The 12177-nt window shown below is 44.2% G+C and overlaps 1 protein-coding gene across 1 annotated transcript in view; it reads right to left on the minus strand.

Moving 5' to 3' along the window:
- The window catches only part of FER1L6 (fer-1 like family member 6), a 173224-nt gene that overhangs the window by 37453 nt on the left and 123594 nt on the right, over positions 1-12177 (minus strand). The window contains exons 25-30 of the mRNA XM_002692627.6: positions 11171-11351; positions 9522-9748; positions 6559-6681; positions 3509-3548; positions 1849-1961; positions 702-833 (exon numbers count right to left, since the gene is read on the minus strand). Of these exons, the coding sequence (XP_002692673.5) occupies positions 702-833; positions 1849-1961; positions 3509-3548; positions 6559-6681; positions 9522-9748; positions 11171-11351 (816 nt within the window). The remainder of the gene's footprint in view (positions 1-701; positions 834-1848; positions 1962-3508; positions 3549-6558; positions 6682-9521; positions 9749-11170; positions 11352-12177) is intronic.

A 12177-nucleotide genomic window follows, 5' to 3' on the forward strand; every position in this document is an offset into this window, starting at 1 on the left:
TCCTCAGTGGGCTGTTACATGAGAAACATGAATAGGAGCATCAGATGGGATCCCGAGTGCCTTGTACATGTGAGGTGCTGAGCTAGCATCTTCTCCCATTATCTCATTCCATTCTGACTGCAGTATTTCTATTTTTAGATGCTGCAATCAAGGCTCAGGAAGGTCAAGTACTGCTCAAGATCATGAAGCTGGATGGTATCACAATGAGGATTTAAAATTCAGATTGGCAAGCTGCAATGCCCATGTGATTTCCAACACGTCTCTTTCATATAAAGGGCCCAGGTGTGCAGTAGGTTCATAGCAAGTGTCACCTATTACTTTGTGAGGCTGACACCATAAGTCTGCCAGATGAAGGGCTTGTGTTGTTTGATCAGTTTAATCATTCAGCTGGTAGGTTTGTGTCAATCAAATGTTTGGGAGGCCAGGGGTGGGGAAAGAAGAGTAAAACTCAGTGATCTTTTTAGGTAATGACTCTGGTTCCTCATGTTCCACAGATTGAGCTCCAATCTACTTTACTGGCCACAAATCAAATACTTTAAAAGACGAGGGCTTGGTCTTGTGGAATTCTAGAAAGGGAGGGTCTTGCATAGAGATCAAGGATTTTCCTTACCCACATTGCACACCACCGTCCCACAGAATTAAGTCATATCTGATATTTACAGACAGGAGAGCCAAATAAAAGAGTTAACTTTGGAACCTGCCTTAAACTTTCCTACGACTCGGTCTCCATCGAGGCCTTGGTCATCTTCCATAGACTTGCCTCTGAGCAGGTCAAAGGTTTTCACCCAGTCTTCAAAATTGTTGAATTCACTCTCGAGATCCCCATCATATATCTTTAGGAAGAAGGGAGGAGAGAGTGCTTAGAGGAAGGAAAGCCCAGGATTGATTTAATGAAAAAATGCCAAGATTCCCCAAAACCAGTCTTCCTATACAACTCTTGGGAAAGTATAAGAGGGAGTATTAATTTATCTTTAGCAAAATAAGAAATATGGTTGACTTGACATTCCTAGAACTAGCTACCACTTTGAAATGTATAAAACATTTCTGATAAACTTTCAAATTCTAAGAAGCATAGCTAAACCAAAGTTTTTAAAAAATGTAATATATAAGTATAAATGTGGCTAACCTTTTTATAGCTAATTGATGTCACTGATTGTCAGATACAGACTGACATACTTTGAGGATATTCAAATTAAAAACTGTTCATTAAACATTAATTCTTAATGTATATAAAGTGATGGAATATTTGCTTTTATTATAATGCATATAGCTGTGAATTTTCCAAGTAGAAAAGTACACGTATATTTTAGAAATGGAAAATTGAGTTTTTGGTTTAGTAATATAATTAGATCACTTCTTCAAATTTCCCATCAAAATAACTTAGCTAAATTCAGTATCTAGGGACATAATTTTCATACTCCCAATTTTTGTATCCGTCAATTTGCCTCTAGCTAACAACCTCTGGCTAATGTTAGGATTGGTCTATGGAGCTGACTTTAGTAAGAGCTAAAACTCTTGCTATTTCGAGTCTGTGCACATCTGCATGATGATGTCAAGCCCCAAGAAGTGATCCCAGGGGAACTCACACACTAAATTACGTTGCTGCATCCAGGCTAGCCAATAGAAAGTATGCCCCTTCTCAATATGGGCAAGCAGAAAATGGAAAAAGAACAAGCTCTACTGTCTTGGCTTGCATTCTTGTCAGTTTGTTGCTTTGAATCAGTGATGATAACAAAGACAAAGCAAGTTAGTTCAGACAAAGGCATTCTGAAGTTGACTGAAGGACTAAAAGAACCCCCTTCTGAGTTTCCCGCCCTAACCATGGCCAAGATGGCTGTGTCCACACACCTGCAAGACGGCCAGGTTGGGAATTTCATCTTCTTTGGGTTTCTTCTTCAGTATTTTGTCTTTCTTCTTCTTCGGGCTGTCTATATTTACCACTACCTCATCTGGTTTTGCCTCTGTGGATATTTAGTGGAAATGATTAGACTTCTTATGGCTGTTTAGATGAGAAGAGACAAGGTCAAGCTCCCTCTTTTCCTTTGCTCTGGCATGTGTCATGACCCTTCTTTTAAAAAAGGAATAGAGAAACTCTCCTGGTGGCCCAGTGGTTAAACAGGGGGCACAGGTTCCATCCCTGGTTGGAGAACTAAGATTTCCCCATGTTCTATGGCACAGCAAAAAAAGAAGAAATTATAACATTTCATAGTAGGATTTCTGCCCTGAGTCCTACAGACCATGCACTGCAGGAGCAGAGGAGATTCCACTCAAGGAGCAGGGCAATGTCAGCAGATGCCTGGGGCTAGCAACGTGCAGGCCTTCCTGCGATATGTGAGAACTCTTTATACTAGGCACAGAGAGAGTGAGTAATTTGCCCAGTCACCCAGCTAGTAAAGAACAGACCCAGGATAAAGTGACACTAAAGCTTGAGATCCATTCCCCCTCAGATCTCTTTAGGATCTTGAGAACTGTCTAGTTCAACAACCTCAGTCTTGGGACTTCTCTGGTGGTCCAGTGTCTAAGACTGCTCTCCAGTGCGGGCGGCTTGGGTTTGATCCCTGGTTGGGGAACTAGATCCTGTACGCTACAACTTAAAAAAATAGCCCACATGCCAGAACGAAGCCCAGAGATCCTGCATGCTGCAACTAAGACCTGGTGCAGCCTAATAAATAAATAAAGATCATAAATATTAAAAAAATATCTTCAAACTCAAATAGGTTAATAGTCTTAAACAAAGTCACAAATGTACTTTGAGAGATTATTTGGTAATTTTTTAGGAGCAGGTTCTGGAGAAAAACCACCTGAGACAGACTTCTAGCTCTGATATTTTCTAGCCAGATAAACTTCTGCAAGTTACACAACCTCTTTGTACTTCGGTTTTACTATCTGCAAACCAAGATACTACTGTTTATGTCCTGGGGTTGGTCTTAGAATTAAATATGCTAACAGGAGTGGCCTGAGGAACTGAACTTGACTCTGGTCTTCTTACTTTTGTGTTACCTGAAACAGCACTTGGTGTTCCCCTTGTTTTAAGCCAAGACCTACTGCTGGCTTACATCAAGTTTGAGGTCATTTCAAATCCCAGGGCTCTTTCATTTGAGCTTCTGCCAAACCGGCTCTATCCAATCCTTGTCAGCCGAGTTTTGGAACCTAAATCCAGGTCACCTGTATTAAAGTTTACCATGTTGGTTTCGGCCTGCCATCCCAGTTTGTTCCTATTTTTACTCTGCTGTTTCTACATTAATACTTTAGGGTAGAGATTTGAGTCAGTGGGTCGACTTCAGTACTGAACTGAGCTCAGGAGACCTGGGCTCCTGGGATCTGGTTCCTGTCCAGCTCAAATCAGCTACACAATCTCTTTAAGGTGCTCTCATCTTCCTAGGATTATTTCCTCACTTGGGAAATGAGGGCGTTGGGTTCCAAGGTTGCTCTCGTGGCTCCTGTTTTATCATTTTCTCACTCAAATGGCTTTATGCTGCATTTACAAGTCCCCAGAACAGCCACTCACCTGTGTTGCCTTTTTGTTCCTTGGAATTGCTCTCCTTTTCCTTTGAGAAAAGAGGGAAACAAGATGATGACACTCTCACATCTCATTTATTAACCCAGGTTGCTAACAGTTCTCATTGAATTACCTCAGCCCTCAGCATTTTAAAAGAATATGCAAACAGTCCTTGCTGCTGCTGCTAAGTCGCTTCAGTCGTGTCCGACTCTGTGCGACCCCAGAGACAGCAGCCCACCAGGCTCCCTCGTCCCTGGGATTCTCCAGGCAAGAACACTGGAGTGGGTTACCATTTCCTTCTCCAATGCATGAAAGTGAAAAGTGAAAGTGAAGTCTCTCAGTCATGTCCGACTCTTAGCGACCCTATGGACTGCAGCCTACCAGGCTCCTCTGTCCATGGGATTTTCCAGGCAAGAGTACTAGAGTGGGTTGCCATTGCCTTCTCTGAAACAGTCCTTGGTAGCTCCCAAAGGAAGCCTTGCTGTAAAGGCCTAGGACTAAAGTGTAGGGATATGCCCTGCCTTAGAGAAGAGGTGCCCACACATCCAGGACCAGGGCCACCAAGCTTGTCGACGTCCTTGTCCTCTAGGTGCAGTCTCCTCTCAGCCGCTGGAAAAGCAACCCCTCTCCCTGCTGTTCCTCCACATCCCTGGAGCATCATCCCGATTTGCATCTGTGAGTATCCCCGCTGACTTTTTGGGCTGCTGGGTTTGTGCTGGAATTGTGGAGCTTAACAGAGAAAGAGGAAGGGGCTGCACACTCACCCAAAGTGCTAGTGTCCACTCCAGCAGAGGAGGGAGCTTAGAGGCAGGGACTAACACTTGGTTGTTTATTTATTTAACTGTATATCAATATTCATGGATAGTCCTAGATGGAGAAACTATGGTCCATGTGTCTTTTTGAGTTAAGTTGTTCTTAAGGTATATGTCCCATAGTGGAACTTCTATGCAGTTTGCAGCTCTGGACCCTGATCATATGGTAGTTGTATGCTTAGTTTTTTTAAGGACCCTCCATACCATTGCAACACTATTTACAACAGCCAGGACATGGCTAACTGTCCATCGACAGATGAATGGATAGAGAAGACATGGTACATATATACAACGGGATATTAGTCATAAAAAGGAATGAAATTGAGTCAGTTGAAGTGATGTAGATGAACCTAGAATCTGTCATACAGAGTGAAGTAAGTCAGAAAGAGAAAAAAAAATCATATATTAATGTATATATATGGGCTTCCCTGGTGGCTCAGATGGTAAAGAATCCACCTGCAATGCAGGAGATATGGGTTCCACCACTGGATTAGGAAGATCTCCTGGAGAAGGGAATAACTACCGACTCCAGTGTTCTGGCCTAGAGATTTCCATGGGCTGTATAATCCAAGGGGTTGCAAAGAGTTAAACACGACATAGTCCAAGGGGTTGCAAAGAGTTAAACACGACTATATATATATATATATATATATATATATAAGTCTTCCCTGGTGGCTCAGATGGTAAAGTGTCTGCCTGCAATGCGGGAGACTCGGGTTTGATCCCTGGGTTGGGAAGATCTCCTGGAGAAGCAAACAGCAACCCACTCCAGTACTCTTGCCTGGAGAATCCCATGGATGGAGGAGCCTGGTAGGCTACAGTCCATGGGATCGCAAAGAGTCGGACATGACTGGGGGACTTCACTTCACTTCACTTCACTTCATATATATATAAGACTTCTCTGCAGGCTCAGCGGTAAAGAGCCTGCCTGCCAATGTCGGACATGCAGCTTTGGTCCCTGGGTCAGGAAGATCCCCTGAAGAAGGAAATGGCAACCCACTCCAGTATTCTTGCCTGGGAAAGCCCGTGGACAGAGGTGTCTGGTGGGCTACAGTCCATAAGGTCGCAAGAGTCGGACATAACTTAGTGACAAAACAACATCAACCCATACAAATGGAATCTAGAAAAATGGTACTGATGAACCTATTTGCAGGGCAGGGATACAGGCTTAGACATAGAAAATGGACTTGTAGACACAGTGCAGGAAGTTGTGGGGGGACAAACTGAGAGAGTAGCATTAACATATGTACACTAGCAGGAAGCTGCTGCGTTACACAGGGAGCTCAGCTGGCTGCTTTGTGATAACCTACATACAAAGGGTGAGGGTGGGAGGGAGGTTCAGGAGGGAGGGAATATATGTATACATATAGCTGATTAAGCAAGTTTGAGCAAGCTCCAGGAGATGGTGAAGGACAGGGAAGCCTGGTGTGCTGCAGTCCATGGGGCTGCAAAGAGCTGGATGTGACTGAGCGACTGAATGACAGCAACATAGCTGATTGACGTTGTTGTATAGCAGAAACTAATACGAAGTTTAAAGCAATTATACTCTAATAAAAAAAAGTGGGAAAAAAAGAAATACAGTCTTTCCAAATAAAGAACAGAAGAGTTCCTATTCAATAGAATATGATAATAACATCAGAATTTCCTTTCCATTTTTACTCAAGGATGAGAAGTCTTACCAAACTCAGCCACTGAGCTTTTCCCTAAATCTCCAGACCCACTCCCCACTGGTTTTCTGACTTTATAACTCAATTCCTTTCTTGTTCCAGGAGCATGAGGATCTGCTGATTATTGCCATTTGCTAAGGCCAAGACCCCAGCCTTTACTTTGATAGTTTCCTCTTTGAACTTAGAGTTCAGTTGGAGAACACTTGAACTTGGGTGTCTCCAGGTGAACCTGAAGCCCCCTTCACTGATGCCCACCTGTCTAGAGACCCCATTTCTCCTGGCTGGACCTCCCTGAGGTGGGCAGATTCTCTGGATGCCGAGATAGACATCACATCCTGCCAGCATTTACAGCAGAGCCTGTGTCCTAGGGCCAGCTCCAGCCAGACAGTAAGGAGTTTGCAGTTCTGGACCCTGGTCCTTCCAGGCTTGTAGCCTTCAGCAGTTAATGGAACCACACCCAGGTAGAGCCTACCTAGAGTGGAACCAAAAAGAGGGACTAATGCAGCATTTTAGAGGGGGTGGTAAAGGGTGTTGTGTGTTTATCAAGGCACGTGACTGTCACAGCCAAGAAAGAACCTACCTTCTGCGCTTTCTTCAGGGAGGCATAATATTTTGACCACCAGTCAATGACGTTTTCAGCCGATTCATCAGCTATGGTCCTCTTTCTCCTTTTAGTAGACCTCCGGGAAGGTTTCCTGGAGTCCTGTCAAGGAATGAGGGATGGATTATTAGTTTGGCGGCAAGAATCTGTGTGCTGGTGGCTGAGCAGTTTACTAAGGATACATGGGTACCCTCAGGAGATGGGTGGAGGCGTTGGCAGGTTTTGTTATTACAGCTCCCCATTCTCCTTAAAAATTAAAGTTCAATAATGTGTCATCCATTCATTTGGCATTTATTGAGTAGTTATGAGATATATATCGTGGTTGATATGGGAATCTAAGGGTTAGACACAATCCCCACCTTTGAGAAGTTTTGACTTGAGTGGAAGAGACAAGCAATCTATATGATACAACGTGGTATAGTAGAAAGTGAATGAACTTCTAAACACAATATAAACAAAAATAGAAATTTTGTGATTCTCGGTCTCCTCAGCTAGGAACAATGATACCTGCTTGCCAGGGTCCAGCCCCGGCTGATCCAGGGAGTTCGAAGAGGGCACGGCGTCGGCAAGGATCAGGATACAATAGCTTCAATTAGATATTAATTAGAGGTATAAAGAGTAATGGAATGAGGATAGCTCAGTAGGAAAATTCAGTGGAGAAAAGAGGCTGAGTAGCTTGGTTTACGCGGGAGACCAATAAAACTTCAAGACAAGAAGTTTGCACCACTTATGTAGGCCGCAGGCATCCTTCCGTTCTCCCGAAGGAGAGGAGACACTGAGGCCTCCCCAGTCGGATCTTAGAAGCCCAGGCATAATTAGTAAGCATGGCGGGTTCCGTGCTCCAGATGGAGACTCAGCTAGAATTTGAGAGGGAGAGAGGCATGGAGAGACCAGTCTTTCAAGGAACTGATCCCAATTCTTTATTTTCCGTGGTCTACTTTTATACACTGAGATGTTATGCAAAAGTCATGTGGGGTCAGCAGTCCTGACTTTTATCAAAGTCAGGTGCTTCATACAAATGTATAGAGAAGTCTTAGGGGTGTTACATCATCTTCTGGCCAGGGGGCCTGCTGACAGTTTATGACCCTCTCCTTGTGAGAGCGGTCAGTCAACCAGGACACTTATTTCTCCAGGGGTGATTATTCTTAAAACAGACGCCACCCAAATAAAGTTACATTCCTATAGGGTGAGGGTGTAGTGGGTTTTAGTTAAGGAAAGAATTTACTTAGCCTAAGGTCTAACATGATTAATATCAAAGGTTAATACTTATTTCTTCTTTATGTTAATTAATGTGTGTAAGGGCAGGGGATGTGGAGACTTAGCAACAAACATTGGCTCAACAAATGAAAAACCCTTCACCAATACAATTTCTAATCAGCCCACTATACTTAATCTAATAGTTTTCTAACTTTTCTAAGGAACCTGTTTTTAGAAGGTTTAAAGCATCTCATGCCTCTCACGGTTGGGAGGCTGTGAGCAATCACATGTGGCCGGACAAGCCTGTCAGGCAGGCCAGAGAACCTTCAGAGGAGTTTGTAGGTTAAAACACTCTTGTCACGCCCAGGAATTATTATTAACTGGAGCTCTAAGTTAACTCATTCTCCAAAAGAGGTGGTGGGGGACAGCCCCCTGTACAGTCAGAGGTGTAGGTGAGAGCACAAAGTAGCAAAGTAGGCAGGCTCTGGTTATGGGGATAGATGCTCGAGGATTTCCAGAGGGACTCCTGAGGCTCGATCCTGCCTTTGCGTATGTCAAGCCTCCTTCCTCATGACCTTTGCCACGGGCGGAGTGCCTCATGCCAGCCCCCAACACCTGCTCACTTCACTGTCATGAGGATTAAGTGGCATAATGTAGAAAATCCCCCTTTAGCATCATATCTGATTGGAACTGGTGCAAATAAATGAGACTGACAACACAAGTGACTGGGAGATGGGGAGGCAGTGTGATGGATATACGGCAGAAAGCAGGCATTTAGGGAGAAGACAGTTAGCTGTGTCCTGACAGATTCATCATGACCTTGTATGCATCATTTGTTTGTTCTCATCTCCTGGCTACCTACGATGTGGCAGGCATTCTATCTGGTACAGCGGATCCAAAGATATATATATATATTTTTTAATTTATTTATTTTTCATTGAAAGATAATTGCTTTAAAGAATTTTGTTGTTTTCTGTCAAACCTCAACATGATAGAGATCTTTTTTTAAATCATCTTTGAACTGGTGAAACCCACAGTTTTATGGTGGCAAAAACACTTCAACTGAGATTTGTAACACCAAGCGGCAGGTACATTGCTGGTGGGACAGAGAGAAACCTGTGGGTTGTCAGAGAGTCACACTGAGCCCGGATGAGATGGGAAGAGCCCGAGAAAATATCAATTCATCTATCTCACTCTGCTTCTTATTTCAGCTTTTACCATTTGCTGGGCAGGCCCTCTCTTAGGACTTTCTCAAAACTGCTTTCTTCTTTGAGTCAATTGGTAGGTACACAAGGATTTTGCATTCAAAATTATGACTTAAAAGATTACTCCTGCCCCCGTTTTATGATCTTGTATACTTATCCATCTCCCCTTACAGAATCTCAGCCAAATCTTTTTGGTCCCACAAGATGTTATACAAAGTAGGTTGTAGGTTCAAAATATTTGTGGCATAAGCCTAGATGAGGAAATCATTTTTCCAAGCCAATGAGTAGAGAAGTATTTCTGTTCCATTAAATATGATGTCACATTTGACTAACACTTTAATTCCATTTACACTGACATCTGATTCTACGGCAATGCTGTGAAGTGGGTATCAGTGTCCCCATTTTACAGATGAAGAAACTAGTGCTCAGAAATGTGAAGTTTCTTGCTGTGCTCACACAACTAATGGGAGGATTAGTATCAGAACCTTGTTGGCAAACTCTAATGTGCCTTGTAAATATGAAGATGGATGACATTCTAACCTTAGCTTTTCCATCTTTTGGTGGCTCCTGGGCTGCAGGTTTGTGTTCTGGCTCCAGCATCGGGGACGAGTCAGGGATGTCAATCAGGTTGGCTGCCTGAACCTGGGCTGAGTCAGGTACCACTGTGGGAGGAGGCTCAATATCCACAAAGACATGATCTTTCGGTTCCTCCTGAACGGAGCTGAGGGTCTCAGAGGGCTCAGTGGCAACCGATGAATCTGAAATATCTGAAATGAAAGGACATTGGATCAGGCAACTGGGCTACAATCAATACAGGGCGATCATTTCAAGGACCCAGTACTGGAGATCAGACAGATCAGAATTAAAATATGACAAGTTCCTAACAACGCTGAGCCTCACTTTCCATATTTATAAAAGGACAGTAAAAATATCCATGTCTTTGGGAAATAAATGAGATCATGATGTAAGGTGTCTGGGGCATAACTGGTCATCAACAAATGATTGTACTTATTGATCCCTCAGAGTAATTTTAAATAACTGTGGTTGTAGGAGTCATGTTTATCAAGATTTAGTGAACAGATCCTCTGTGTTGATTGCCCTCCCTCACTGTGTTTACCAGGGGAAACCTTAGAAACTCCAGAGGTCTGTGAACTCCCAAAGTGTTGGCAGAACTCCGGCCACATGAGTCCATGTGCATAACAGGGAGCCTGAAACAGACTGCTGTATACTTGAATAGGTTGGCACAGACTAGTGTAGACTGATGTAAACCAGTACTGCTCTCTGCAGCACACTCTGGAAGTACTTAATAAAATTACATGTATTCATCTCCTGGGAGCCAGTAATCTCACCACTACACAGGATTCTCCCTCAGTGAACACACACAGGATGTTCATCACAACATTGCAGAAGTGGGGAGCTGGAGGCACCCCAGTGGTCCAGTATGAGGGGATAATGAAACCAAGGTAGGGTAGATGCACCAGATCGGGGGAACGAGTGAAGGTAACCATAGCAACATGGACAGATCTTAAAACATAGCTTTGAGTGAGGAAAGTGGAAAACCAAGTGAATATTATAGTATCATATATGTTAATCAAATAGATTTAGATTTTACAAGCATCAGCAGTGGGAGGCATGCGGTGGGGAAACTAGGACTAAAGCATGGAGAGGCCGGTGAATATAATGAGACTGCAGTCTTGCAGAGACAAGTGATGACTGTGCAGCAAGAGCCACGTCACCCAATGAACTCGACCCTGCACCTGGATCCCAAGCAGAGAAATTCCAGTAACATCAAGCAAAGAGAATGTCAGGGGATAGGGGCAGGAGGGGAGGAGGGCATGGCAATGCACTCTAGTCTTCCTGCCTGGAAAACCCCATGGACAGAGGAGCCTGGTGGGCTACAGTCCATGGGGTTGCAAAGAGTTGGACACTACTGAAGCGACTTAGCATTCACGCAAGCAGGGGCAGAATGGAGCTCCAGTCACAAAGAACCCTTCTTAGAAGAGTTGACCCTGATGTCAGGCATCAGCTGTCAGAATGTGGCAGCTAAAAAGCAAAGGGGACCGCAGGAGAAAATTCTTCAGAAAGATCCATTTGACCTTGGGGCATTTGTTTTGTGCTGGGTCCCGAGTGGACACCTGCAGGTACCACAACTTCGTAGCCCACAGCTCCAAGATCTAGAATCTTCCTACCTTTCCCAACTTGGGCTCCGCCCACCTGTGAGGTGAGGCTGAGGGGCTCCCTGGATTTACACAAAAACTGTTTCAAGTAGTTGATGGTGTAAGTGCCCACCAGGGTGCTCCTCCCGAAGGCTCTCCAGTCCACCACACAGATGCTCAGGGGTGGGTGCAGAAGCTCGTTCTCAGGCAGTTCCTGCAGGGAGAGATGAGGATGGAGTGGGGTATGACCTGAGCTGACCTGTCTGCGAGCAGGACCGAAGCCAACCAGGCATCCATCCTTCCTCTGAGCCTGCCTTGCCCTATCCCTCCAGGTCACGCCTGCAGCTGGCCAGAGGCTGGAGCACTGTCTTCTCAAGTCAGGGAGTCATCATGCAACATATGAGGGATGGCACTGACAATTCAACCCACAAATAAACTGCAAAAATCACACACTCCCCAAGTCGTCTTCAATCTTCTTATTTTGTCATTATCTATCCAAACCCTCATCTCAGAGAAACACAGATCCAGGATATAAAACAGATGAGAGTTGGGCCACTTAAGATGGAACTGAGGGCCAGCACCCCATCCATTTCTTTACCCTGGTGACCTCCCCCACCCCAAGCTCAATAAAGCCTGATGTGGAAGCTTTGCAAACACAGTACACATTCTTTAATTCTAGTCGTGACTCAGACAGTAAAGAATCTGCCTGTAATGCGGGAGACCTGGGTTCGATCCCTGGGTCAGGAAGATCCCCAGGAGAAGGGGACAGCTACCTACTCCAGTATTCTTTCCTGGAGAATTCCATGGACAGAGGAGCCTGGGGGGTTACAGTCCATGGGGTTGCAAAGAGTTATATATGACTGAGAGACTAACACTTTGCTGATAGAAAATCTGTGTCTGTTGGAGCTGACTGGGCTGGACAAAGCAAACTTTGATTTCACAGTTAGTTCCAAATCAGAGCATAAAACAGTACTGAAATAAAGAAAAAGCACAGGTATCAAACATCACTTTAGAAGCATATGTTCAAATGCAAACTGCTG

This window comes from Bos taurus, chromosome 14, assembly GCF_002263795.3.
Source record: "Bos taurus isolate L1 Dominette 01449 registration number 42190680 breed Hereford chromosome 14, ARS-UCD2.0, whole genome shotgun sequence".
Lineage (NCBI taxonomy): Eukaryota > Metazoa > Chordata > Mammalia > Artiodactyla > Bovidae > Bos > Bos taurus.